General features: G+C 43.9%; 2 protein-coding genes across 2 annotated transcripts; one reads left to right on the top strand and one right to left on the bottom strand.

The window, feature by feature from the left end:
• Window positions 1-6403: 6403 nt before the first annotated feature.
• On the bottom strand, window positions 6404-8803 carry LOC128302990 (ionotropic receptor 75a-like). The gene is made up of 4 exons (XM_053039841.1): window positions 8468-8803; window positions 7782-8174; window positions 6906-7724; window positions 6404-6787 (listed from the first exon to the last, which is right to left on the bottom strand). Exons 1-4 carry the CDS (start codon window positions 8801-8803, stop codon window positions 6404-6406), a joined length of 1932 nt encoding a protein of 643 aa, XP_052895801.1.
• A 655-nt stretch (window positions 8804-9458) lies between these two features.
• Window positions 9459-13360, top strand: LOC128305493 (uncharacterized). Its single transcript, XM_053042962.1, has 5 exons — window positions 9459-9913; window positions 10125-10213; window positions 10284-10575; window positions 10635-10918; window positions 11382-13360. Exons 1-5 carry the CDS (start codon window positions 9667-9669, stop codon window positions 11472-11474), a joined length of 1005 nt encoding a protein of 334 aa, XP_052898922.1. The 5' UTR covers window positions 9459-9666; the 3' UTR covers window positions 11475-13360.
• Window positions 13361-13625: the final 265 nt, after the last annotated feature.

Here is a 13625-nt window from a genome sequence, read left to right as displayed (position 1 = left end):
CATTGCACACTGGTTTAGTCCTTATGCAGCTGTCAGAGCTAGTGATTGTCCACCTCCATTATCCTTTCAGACACACGGGGTCAATTATCTTTCAGGGCATTACCTTTCCAAGAAAGATTCGTATTGAAAAAAGCCCGTGCTTCAAAGAGGTAGGTGAGTATTGGTTCTATATCAATTTTGTAAGATCCCTACTTTGACTGTTGCGACAGATGTTTTAAGCGGAGTAGTTTTCTGAGGGTATATCTTAAATGTATGACGTTGCTTACAGATAGGTGAAGTTGTGAATGACTTCAAAATATGGTACGTGTCTGGACATCTCTCTCTTCTTGGCGTTACGCCCTACTAGGTAAGCCTGCTATCTCTGGATTACTAGACTTATGTTACCACGTAGCTGGATAGTCAGTGTCCTAATGTCCTAGCATCATGCGACTGAGTCGCCCCTATCTGGACATCACATCTGTGTGAATAATTAGCAGATGTTATCTTCTTCTCCTAGGCTCGGATTACCCTCTTTCGAACAAGATTGAAGATCACAGACTCTTAGTGATAGTAGAGGACGCTCTGTGATGCTTTCCATTCACCGTTACTTGGCTTGTGTCATTGGTAGTTGCCCTTCTTACACGTATGGTAAGCACCAGCAGGATACCAGGAAATAAGCGAGACTATTGTTTCACTATTCTTTACAACATCTTCCGCAAAGATCTTCGTCTTGGGTAGCGGTTAATTGTCGCTTCATGACCAGTGTTCTCCAGTGAAAACCTCTGTAGCTAATGGAACATTATGGATCTTAGAAAAGGAGTTTTAATCATAAACGCATAAGGACTTCGTTAATTTGAATCCATTCAATAAAAGCTCATTTTAATACTGGGTAAAGCTTTTTACGCATAGCGCATAGCTTTTATAGCATCTCCGAGACATGTTTACAGCATATTCCACGCAGAACCAACAACGAAAAGGGTCAATTCAAAATTGGCACATGCGTAGTAGATTGTCCGTTTGACAGCTCATTCGATGCGTATTCGAATTCCAATTGATAACAAAACAAAAGACATGTTTTTGTGTATGAGTATAAAACCATGTTCTTAATCTCCAAACAGTTTAATGATTTAATGTCCATGTTTTTCACCTGGTGGGTTCAAGATTACCAACAGACAAACCAGTATACAATCAGGATCTCTTAAAATTCGGTTGCCTATTACACACCTGTCAAATAGTGTGTCAAAAGGATATTCGTCTCTCACACTCTCGCGACACTTTCTCTCTCTTACTCTCTCTCTCTCGCTCGGTCTTTCAATTCGGTCTCACAGCTACCATGACTTTCCCGCTGTCAAATTTCACACAGACAGCACTCCTCGCGACGCTGCCGAGTCCTTCGAGCGCGTTGTTCTACTTTGCTAAAAGCCAGACGATTGGTCACGCCATAGGAACGCGGCCAGTTTTACTACGCAGCATTCTGCGGAAAGTAATTCCAGCATCCAGTAGTAGTACGGTTGACCACACCACCATCCTCGGTGCTCGCTCGCTTGGGATATCCTGGTGTGTGTGTTTGGTTTTTCCTGTATCGGTAAGTGCGTGTGTGTGTGTGTGTGTGGGGGTAAATATCTGCCAAGGTGTGCTGGAGTGTACGTGTTAAGTGGCCCGTTTTTCACCCGAAGGCTACTAAATCCCTTCCCTCGGGAGAGCGAGATCAAAGGGAAAGTGGTACGCGTTTTCTCGATAGCCTCAAACCGTGGCCCCTCAATCAGCTGTTGGTGGAAGTTAATTGTTTGCACTAACATTTTCTATCCGCTCGTCATGGAATAGTGTCGTCGATGTGTCGAGGTTGCCAATGAAGAAGCAACAAAAAAAAGATAAATCCACCCCGTGATAAACAAACACATTAAGGAAGTGGATGATAGTGCTGGTGTATTGATTTTCTCTGTGCAAAATATGAACCCTCCAAACCATCGTCTTCATCGTGCTGCTGCTGGTGCTGGGCGAGTATATTGTTTGGAGCTGTGCCCCGGAACGGAACCTACCCCGAACATGGTCCAAAAGCGTTTGTCGCTTTAGAAAACTGCAACCCACAACACCCACCAAGGGTAAGTGCATCAGTACCGTTTTTCCGTATCTTTATGCCCGCATTTTTCCGTACGATTCTAACGATCGCTTAGTTGTTCTGTAGGTTTTGCTGTGTTTTGTTTCCCTATATTCTTTCCATACCGTTTTTGAGTGAATTGTGAGCTCGGGCAGTAGTTTGGTTTTGCCGTATCGGGAAACGCTTGAGTAGAAAGTTGCGTAGCTCATTTTGATGCCGAACATACACACCCGGTTTTTGTGGACACACACACACACCACTGCTAGCGATTTGTCCCCAAAAACTTTTCATCCGTTTCTCTCCCATTTGCTACACCACTACGGCGTAAACGTGCAAAACCCGTGCGTGTCGTGTCTGCGTATGTGCGCGCATGGAAGGACATGTGTACGCACAAAGCATTGGAAGCATTGGGTGTTGTGTACTACCACCATTGTTCCCGACTAGACCCCATGTCCTTGAAGTGGAACGGAAATGCACGCACTCTAGACGGTTGGCTGTTGTGTGTGTGTGTCTGTGTGTGTGAGTGTGAAGGAGATACGACGGTGTGCTTTAGGCATCTTAATCTTCATTTCCTTTACCCCCAATGTTCACCACCCATCGGCGAAAGCTTGAATCCGAGGAAAAGCTACACGGCCGTTACCGAAAGATACCAAAAGTGACCGATTTTGTGTACATTCGCTTTGAAGGATATTGAGTTTCACGAGTCCTTCGCTGTACATTCGCACACACACACACACACCCAGACACATACAAAATGTAATGGAGGTATATGCCGCTGCTAAGAGCACTTAATTAAACCTTCCCTTATTCCCTTTTCCTTACTGCTGGATTCCCTCCCTATTGCTCTAAAAGAGACCACCAACCACCAACGGTTGGAGCACCGTTTTTTTTTTGTCTGCAGTATCCCGTCACGCTTTACCGGGCATTTTGGGAGGTGATAGGATATTTGATATATGATGAATTATCACCATTACGCCGTAGACAGATCTGACACGTGGGATGTCCATGTGTATGAACTTCATTACTCTATCCCACCGTTGTTTATGGTGCCTGATGTTATGACTTTTATCGGGTGGATATAGCATCAGATTCAAGGACAGAACAACACTTTCCGCTACGCTCAATATGTTATTATTTTGTATAATATTATGTACATTGTTTGTTGTATAGAGAACGGAGGTGAAAATTATATGAGTTATAAGAAAAATAATAAATTACAGAAATTATAAGAAAACCAATAGTAAAGATAGTATTCGAGATACGCATTTTTGTCACCTTTTTGCTTAGATTTTGTTCTATAAACTAATTCTGCTGTCGAATTTCCTAAAACCACGTATCTCGGGGACTGCCTGTACATATTCAAAGCTAATTAAGCTATAGAGCTATACGATTGCCTTAACGAAGCTATACGACTGAGCTATACGAATTAAGCTTTACGACTGCCTGTCGTACCTTAAGCTATAGAGCTTGCTCGAATGCTTAGCACAGCTTAGTGAGTAAGTGTCCTAACACACAAGAATTTGTTTCTTTTTTTTGGTAATGAGCCTAAATCAATAATTCATTATTTAAATTTAAGTTAATTTAAGTCGTTTTCAACGTTTCTCCCTTGAGATAAACGACCAATAATCATCATCTACCAGGCGCCTCCATTGAGGTCTTTAATCTAACACACAAGAAACTCCCAGAAAGTTAGGTCTGAGCTTAGTTTCGTTGAGCTATGGCCGAAAGGGAATATCGTTAAAGTAGCTCATACTACAATTTTGGGGTGCATTTGTAAAGGGGTGCATAATATTATGATAAAAACCACTGCACATTACAACTATTGACATTATCAACCTTTCAATATTCAGAATTAAGCTCCGGAGTTAAACTTATATTCCGTAATTCTAGCATTTGACACTGTCCTCCCTGTTCAGAATAACAGCAAGATCTTCTGGCAACAAATAAATGTTTATTATCTATTATCTATGTTAGCACAAACTTTTAGTTTTATTATCAGAAAACTAGTGACCTTAATTATGTTAAGCACTGTTTTTTTGTGTATAGAGCAAAGAGTTCCACTTTGCTCTACTCACTAACGCTATCGATCAGTTCCTGGATTTGGGAAGCTAATAGCCGAAGATTTCATTTGCCTTTGAATCGTGAAGCCAATTGAACCAGTCTTCGAGATTTTGGAAAACATGATGGAATTTTCTCATCTTTTATTATTTCAGAAATAACTCTCTTGAACCCAGGCCTATGAAATCGCTATTTGGAATAATATTTACAAGTTTTTTAACTGTTTGTTTAAATAACCATTATGCTTTACATCATGCTAGAATCGACTATTGCTTTTCTCGTACTTTTTATCGACTTTTATATGTACCGATTGTAACTATACGTTGAAATCTTCGATCCATACCTACGAATGATGGATTAAGGTGTCATCTTACACATCTTTCCCTGTTCCAATTCCCTGACCCAATGTTCACCATCCAAAACGTCTCGATTGTTCGCAACTTAGCCAAAAACTATAAATCATCACCGAACCATCACCGGCCGGAATCAATCCTCCCGAAGGCTAACCCGCCCGGTAATAAAACTTTTGACTACACCACCGAACGTGTAACTCCCGCGTGGATAGACATGCGGTGGGAAAATGACACGGTAAAACCCCCACTTTCAAGCTGGAAACTTTTTAAAGCCTCTTGACATTGCTCAGCCCATCCGGGCGGAACGGTGGGGAGAGGGAGAAACCCCCCCCCCCCACCGAGCAAAATAAGCTATGTCATTACGGGGTTTAGTTCACGACAAGTCCCGGCGTCAACGGCACTCGTATGTGATGTGTCCTCGTAGCGTAGAAAGTGTGCTGCCGCGGGCGCACGAGTTTCGTCCGTCCGTTTGGTCCATTGGCCGCGGGCTGCACCGCACCGACGCCGTGTGTACGATGTAAATGGTGTCCCTCTTGTCATTCACGGAAGAGGACGTACTTATTCAAGAATGCATTAGCTATTTGAAAAGCACTTGACCCTGGCGTAACCGCCGGGAGCGGGTGAACCACAAAATGATTGTCAGCGAAAAATCCTTCTGCTTTTGTATGAGCTTTTCTGCGCCCATTTTCTTTTTTCTTCCTTCCTTTCTTTTGCTGTTAACACCTTCCCGGTCCCGTCTTTTTCCTTTTTTGCTTAATTCGCGCAAGTGACAAACATGTTTTTCACGTGTTAAATGCCGCTCTAATAACTGCAACCCATTGTTCATTCTTTGAGCCCATTCAACCGTATTATGTGAACGGATCGGTGTGAAAAATATACTTCATTCGCTGCTCCACACTACGCTACGCTGAGCTTCCAGCATTGTGTTGACTTACATATTGGCTCCGTCCCAGTGCGGAGACTTCCCAGTGCCAACGGGGCGAAGACCAACGCCAGCATTTGATAGTTGCCATTATTGGTAGCAAAAGTTGCTGGTTCTACCTTCCCATCAGGGCACGCTTTTACGCCCATCAAAGATGGCAAGCAGCAACAACATTGGCAACACTAACAGCACCGCTGCTCGGCTCTGGCCCTCTCGCTTGCGTTGCCACCGCTTTGCCGTGGCTGTGGTATGCTTTTTCTCGGCTACTCCGTAAACGAGTAAACTTTCGAAGGACGAGCCCCGCCAGATAATCGATAACCGATGTCAAGAAGAGATGCTCGATGTGAGTTGTTTTTTTTTTTGTTACCGCTCCAAGTCATGAACCTGAACTGTGATGGGTTAGCGCTGGTACCGTGAATTGATTGTGTATTTCCCCGATGAGAAAAATGGAACGGCATTTACTGACGTACACGGCAACACTAGTTTGTTTGGATTATTGGAATCGAAGAGGGTTTTTTTTTAAACAAAATCAATAAAAACATACCAAATTGTAGCATGATTTAAGGAACTCTAGAAATTCTAGTAGATTTTGTGATCTAGAGTATGTAATGTTTACAGTATAGTTGTTCTTTATTATGTTATAAATTCTTTAAGCTGGTGCCTTCGATGCTTTATATTAAATATTTCTATTAAATGACTTATCAAACATTGATTTTACTACCTAAAAATGCTTGCACCACGTTGCCCCAAATCGATTCTTCCAATTTTGCGTTTCTCCAACCATACTTGCCATCAAATGAAAAAAAAAGAAACAAATTCATCATAACGTAATGAATTCAAAAGCAATCGCTTCACCAATTGCGCTACACCACCAGCTCGCTTATCATATCGATCACATCAACCGCCCCTTATTTTCAACGAATAAAACTCCAAAAAGGCGCGAGGCGCGAGGCCGAAACAGATTAAATTTTAAGCTTCCGATTTTGCGTTTGATTATTTGCCCGTGCACGGTTTCCATCGCCTCGCCACGTCCTGCCACCGGGACCGTTCCACCAGCAGCGTCACGAGCGCGGCCAGAAACCCGACGGCGAGAAAGAAATACAAGTAGCGCATCTCCACCAAACCGACCGAGCTGTAGCCCGCGTTTTGGTTTTCGCACTGTGGCTTCTGGTGTATCCAGATGATGTTGAACCGCCGGATAATGCCGACCTCCCGCTGCCACATCAACCGCTGCCGGATCAACTCCCGGTACTTGCTGCCCTTTACGATCGGTATGCCGAACGGTGGCAGTTTGATGGCTTCGAGTTCCTGCAATTTGCACACCTCCTCCGGTGCGAACGTTTCCTTTATCACCTTGTAGGCGGCATTCACTTCCGCCTGGTCGCCACGCGGTTGGTTGTGAAGGGGTGCGAGATGAGAGGGAATCAAATTAATATGTAATCCTCGCTTCCAAAAGGCTCGAAGGTGGGTTCATTGCACCCCTATCAAACCATACCTCGAAGGCATACAACTCCTGCTTTACCCGCGCAATACCTTCGCCCGCTTCCATGAACGCCTTGTCCCCGTGCGGTTTGATCTTCTTCCGATAGAGATCCTGTACTTCCGGGTCTTGCGTTTCCTGGTAGTACACCCGGCCATAGCTAGTGTCCATAACACCGGCCTTCAGCGGGGACCGCACCAAATCACCGACACTCACAATCGCCCGGCTGGGGCTCTGCAGCAGCGCCACTATACTCGCCGAGTAGGACGTCACTATGAAGAAGCTGGTCAGCTGCAGCGAAAACATCAGCAGGCGCGTCCCATTGAAGTGCGGCACCATATCGTATCCCCGCTGGCACATGGTACCGAAGATGTAGACCAACGTTTCAATCGGCGTAAACTCTTCGGCGTGCCCCAGGTAGCGAAAGGCCAACATCGAAACCCAATAGATGGCCATCATTGCGAAACAGCACGCCCACACACCAACGCTAAACGGCAGCTCGAAGATGTTGGCCACAATCGACAGTGGCGGCTGCCGGAAGATGATGCTGCTCTTGATGATCAACGTGACGATCATGAAATCGGCCACCTCGAGCCGTTCGGTGCGCATCAAAGTGCCCAGACAGCCGAGCTCGATCGAGTGGTTCTGAAACTTGCCCATCACACCGCTGAAGGTGCCGTTGTGTTTGTAGCCCACCTTGTCCACCTGTACCATGTTGAGCGTAAAGTTCAGATCGTACATCAGCTCCCTAATGAACGGGAAGTTGGCTTTGGTGAACAAATCGTGCACATCGTTCCGATCGTCCATTCCTTTGAAGTATTCTGGAGATGTCGTCTAAAACCGAACAACATATGGTGACACATTGAAATCAACGCCAAACCACATTCTTACCGCTGTTCCACATGGCATGGCGAATCCTTGCAAGTTGCGACGCCGTCCAGCATTGTCTCGCCGGTTGACTAGCCTTTCGCGGAACTCCTCGTAGCCATCGATCGTGGGCGTGTAATTGGATGCAATACTTTCCATCGACAGTAAGGCCTTTCGGTAGGGTTTGAACAGTTCCTGCAGCTCCCAGCTAGCGGCAGCATTCGGGAATGCTAAAACAACACTCGTGTAGGGCATTGCTTCGAGCGTGCGGAATCGTTCATTGTACAGCAACTCCAGAGGCGCCGGTAATCCACCGATTATTCCACTTTCTGAGGTCGGTCGCCTTTCTAAGAGCACCGGGTTTTCAACAATCAACCAATGCAAATTTCCCACCAGAAGTTTGTTCAGAGCATGCTCCTGTTCAAAGGATATAATTCGAGAGCTAAAATGTACCAGTACAATATCCACAAGACCACATGCTAGTGTTGTGCTTAATGAATCTTTAACGAAGAATCAATTTAAATCAGCCATCGACTCTCAAAAGATTCACGAACCCTCGAAGATTCTGGATGAAGAATCCTCCTTTAAGATTCATGAATCTCTAGGAAAATCTTGAGGATTCACGAATCTTTAGAATAGAGATTCAAATGCATTCATTCAATTCAAAGATTCATAGGATTGAATAGGATTTACCCATCTCCACCACTTACCATTTGCCAGAACTCCGATATCTCCATTCCACAGGATGCATCAATCAAAAGACCACCTTGCGATATCCGATTGGAGTGTAGCGTAACGATCGACTCTTCATCCGTTGGTTCCATAAAATTCACCATCAAACCAGCTTTCGTTATCAAGCGAAAGAATTCGTATCGCTCGTCAGCATTCCAACAGCTGACCACGGTCACCGATTTCACATGCCTTGCCTGATAATAGTTCACTGCCAGTGTGCTTACGCTTTGGGTCCACATTTCAATGGCCCAACCGCTCGTCCAGAACACGGGCAAACACATCAAACACACATTTTTACCCACAAACTCTTTCATGGTAGGCTTATTAACTTCTTTAAACTCTGCATGCGTGAAGATGATCGACGATAACTTCTTCGTGTTTTGTTCCCGTAGCTTTTATAGTGACCTTCCGAATGCAATTCCTAATAATGTCATTAGGAACATGGTACAATTATAGTAATTACGGCAATTGGTACCGGCCATAAGTACTGCGTACGAGCATTGAATGAAATTGTGGCGCTCAACAGTCGCATGACTCTTAAATTGCTTTCGTACGCCGCTCATTTATAGATGGTTGAACTGATTATGCTAAAACAATTGAAGTATCGTTTTGTAATTGCTTGATCTTACCTTTTACCTCAGTATTGTAGTACTGTTTTCATTATTCTGTATCAGCTTTTGTTTCATTGTTACATCTTGTTGCTAGATGCCTCACAAATTGCCCTTTTGCCTATTTCAAATGCTACTTCACTAGCTTCTCTTGACTTTATTACTATATGCTCCATGCCATTAGATTATGTTTAAGGTTGTTTTAATGCCCATTAATGAATTAATCACACCAATAGATTTGCCGTGCCTGATCTTTCTGACCGACACTCTTTTACCTTGTTTACTTTCATCTGTCCATTATGTTACCTTATCTCTTCAATATCCTTTACTCTACTTCCAGTGGTGGGTAACACAGAATCGCCACACCTACTACTTTGTTGCCTAAATTGTCGCCTAAAGTACGCGCCAAGCCTCGAAAAAGTTAACAGTGGTACCGTGGTTCCGCGCCGTGGTCAGGTATTCCGACGAATAAGGGCTGAGCAGAGTAAAAGATCACAACCAGCCCTAAAGCGATACGGCGCTGTGGAACCGCCACCTTTCCCACGCAATTGATTGTACCGTTCAATGCAATGGCACCCTTTAAGCTTAAGTTCCGCATGGGTAGTGGGTCGTCGCGTAGTACCTCTCAGGAGCAGGATGTCGTAGTAGATAGTCAATCCAATCCCGTCGGACCGCTTTTGAGCAGTGCGAGCGCAAATGATTTTGGTAGCAGCACCACCCTTGATTCAGAGCAGAATAACGATAGCCTTGTGTCGATGAGCAACGATCGGCGCGCCTTAATACTGACCAGTAACACTACCAACGAACCAATACTAGGTAAATTGGCAACAACAGAAAAAACAATCAAAATGGGCACGCTTGCGGGCGTGTCGTACCGTGGCCATGCTACGCACACAGTGCTCGACAATTATTAACAACACACTCACATTATACCCGTCCATATATTATCATTTACGCGCCCATCTTGTACCTGTTGTACACTGCTCGGTGTTTTGAATGCGCTCCTAACGACATCCTTCCATTGCAGGATATGACAATCCTTCGCTCACCAACACTGAGCCTGCGAATGTTATACCACTAAGCCCACCGCCATCGTACGAGCATGTGTTAGAAGAGGTAAGGTTATTAAGATATTTTGTCACCAATCTAACCCTAATGTGCGAATGTTTCCTCACTCCTCCGCCAGAATCGACTCGCTGCTTTGGATAAAGAGAACAATCGAACATCGTTACTGAACCTTTCACCCACTGCGCTCGGGTACGAGATGATGTCCAACAATCAATCGGCTGGGACGGACCATCAACTGCCTTGCACGGAGCAAGGTACGCCGGGTGAAGCGAAAAAGCAGGAATCCATCGATTCCTCCCTGTACACCTGCAGCTCCACCACCACACCGTCGCAGGAGAACCTACTAACCTGCACCGGATCCTGTGACCCACTGTACCAGCTGAGCTGCAACGAAGGTTTACAGGATTTGGGTGCGTATTGCACGCTCCGTTCGGTTTAAAGTGTTGCTAACGGAAGTGTTTCATTACAGCGGAAGAAATGGAAACGATGGCGATCGATGAAACATGCCTATCCAACGAAAACCAAGACACACTCTCGTTGGACGAGGAGTGCAGTTCGTACAGCAACTCACAACCGATCTACGATCCACACACTGCCCCGAAGGCGGAAGTCAAGGGCCCGGAGATACTGTACAAATCGAGCAAACAGCTCTACAAAGCGGTTGCTAAAGAGTGTGGCATCACGTGTAAGATGTCCGATCAGTGCCGCTGCTTGGACTGTCAGAGCCGTTACTTTGACTGTGAATACGATCAGGTGAGTGGCACACAGAAGGCATCTTCTGATGGAAGAAGATGGAGTGAAGTGGTAAAAATGAGTGGTGGATAAATCTGATCATCTTTATTGCAAAGATTCATGAATTCCCAAGGCTCTGCAATCCTCAGATTCATGAATTTTCAAAGATGTATGATTCTTCAAGATCCTGAATCCTCAAGATTCATGAATCTCCATTGATTCGTGTATCTCGAGAATTGATGAATCTCGAGAATTCATCCTGAATCTAAAGGATTTATTAATGTAATTGATGAATCTTGGGGATACTAGAATATTTGAGGATTCGAGAATCTTGAGGATACAAGTATCTTTGAGGATTCATTGAGGAGTCGACTCCTGATTTGAATGACTCCTCACGTAAAGATTCATATGACTCTGACTCTGCGCAACAGATTCATTAAGCACAGCGTTAAATAAATATGCATTTGTGGTCTCCATTTTGCAGAACGAAAATGAGAAAACTGATGGAGGATTAGGTGCTGGTACGCCTATGTTCATCAGTGAGGTCATACACGGTACCGCCTGCACCATACTCTAAATCTACAGATGAAGATACGCTACCGAACCACTAGCCTCCCCCTCCCTCCTCCAGCTCATGCACAATTACCCGTGGAATAATTGAACCAGCAAGCTCATTGTCGAACCCCAACCACAACCGAAATCCCAGGCAAAACTATCGGTTGCACAAATACAGTCCCGAGGAGCAAGTGTGATACGGTCTGCAACAATCGGCACGGCATCAACAGATAGATTTGCATGCACATCTTCCTACCAGTTCATACCGCGCCCGCTCTCGTCCGGCTGGGGTTACCAACCCATTCTAGTTGTCCATGTTTGTCCTACAACTACAATGCACAACGTTTACGGATGCTAGACCTACCATAGGATAGATAGATAAGTATAGACACATCGATGGCCTTCAATGACTTGCGTTAATGATTCTTAGGGCTAAAAATTGATTTTACCAACGAATTTTTTTTACATCGACAGTATATAGGGCGAGAAACGGTGGTGCAAAGGATAAAAAAAAACGGACAGTTATAAACATCGGGCACTATATGTGGAAAGGCCAACCGAAGTTTTGTTTTTTCCCCCTTAAATTAACTCAAAATGGTGATACTACTAGTGCAAGCATACCCAACAAAGCCTGCATATTTACCGATAACCATATTGATGTTTAGTATTTCCTATCCCTAGTACCGTAACAGTAGAAGGCAACGCATTTTGAAAACGGAAACAGTATTTAATCGTAAGAAATCCACTGATCATTCTGTGCTGCAGAATCTCTACATTGAAACACTTTGAATTGGTATACATTTTTGAACGAAGGTAAAGATAAAGTAAACAACAGGCTCGGTTCAATTGGGGATGATCGAAAGATCTTCTGCCCATTCTACAGAGGGTCACCTAATTGTTTGTTCAGTTGCTGACTTGTTGTGTCACACAGCAGTGTTCGAAACAGGAGTGTGGTTAATATGGGTAACATTTGCTGCATTGAACAAACGTATCCTTCTATCCAAGTATCGTGTTAGTGCAGGATGTGCAGGAAGACACTAAGAGCCAAAATTCCGAAAACACGCAACTTGAATCTCCCGAACAGAACGAAGCATAAAATATATGAACGGTATATATTTTTGTAGCAAACAGGCAGGCAGGTGTGGGTAGGATATTAATACAACCATGGTACTGATATGAATATATATATATATATATATTTACAAATAGCAAATTGGAGCATAACGGAACAGAGCGAGTTATGCAACACGGAAAGCATTATTGAGAGAAACACAAGTACGCGGTGTGGGGACGATATTGAAATTGATGTCATCCTCAGCAAAAACCAAAACTGAACCAATCCTTGGCTTTCGAGGCGTTAAGCACAACACTCATTCCCGTGACAACCAGTTAGAGAGCTATTCTTTCGAATCATCTTTCAAACCCAAAAACAAACCAAACGAAACAAACGAACTAACAGCGATCTAAATCAGCGGTCTAAATGCAAGCAAACGTGATGCCTAGATTACCGATCAATACTGACCATGGTAGTCGTTGCTACTGTAAACCGTTCAATTTGCACGGGTCAATGTGGGTATTAAAATGAGCGATCGCGTAATATGTTAGAAAATGAACGAACAAACATATAACCAACACAAAAACACACACCATCGGGGTACCCCACAGAGCGTGCATATAAGGACGGATAGTAAACAATTACCGCTGAACGACGTGCAGCATGCCGCACTTTACTACTAGTTAACCCCATTGGCGATAAAACTAACAGTAACAAAAATTTAAACTACATATACAAAACGAATTCAACACTTAACGACTGTCTTGTCTTGTGTCAATCTGCAAACGCGCTAGTGTAACCTATTTTAAATCTGTTTGACCTAAAACAATATGTTTTGAACCCTACTACGTTCCGAACGCTTCATTGGAGCTGGCGTTAATATTATGAACGTCAGCTGTATTAATTGTCCTGTTAGACTGGTGTACAAACAAAAAAATGCAACAAAACAACAACAACAAAAACCAACAGCTAATGGTATGTTACGTGAATTTCACGACAACGACAACTTTTGTTCCAAAAACACAACTAAAGTTAGAAAACTAAAAACAATGCACTAAATAAATACCGACAACCAAAAATTTGAAGAAACTTCCACTGTGGTTAAAGTTACATTATATG

This window comes from Anopheles moucheti, chromosome 3, assembly GCF_943734755.1.
Source record: "Anopheles moucheti chromosome 3, idAnoMoucSN_F20_07, whole genome shotgun sequence".
NCBI classification, from domain to species: domain Eukaryota; kingdom Metazoa; phylum Arthropoda; class Insecta; order Diptera; family Culicidae; genus Anopheles; species Anopheles moucheti.
The sequence above is the reverse complement of the archived record's forward strand: the minus strand, read 5'-3'. Positions and strand labels throughout refer to the sequence as shown.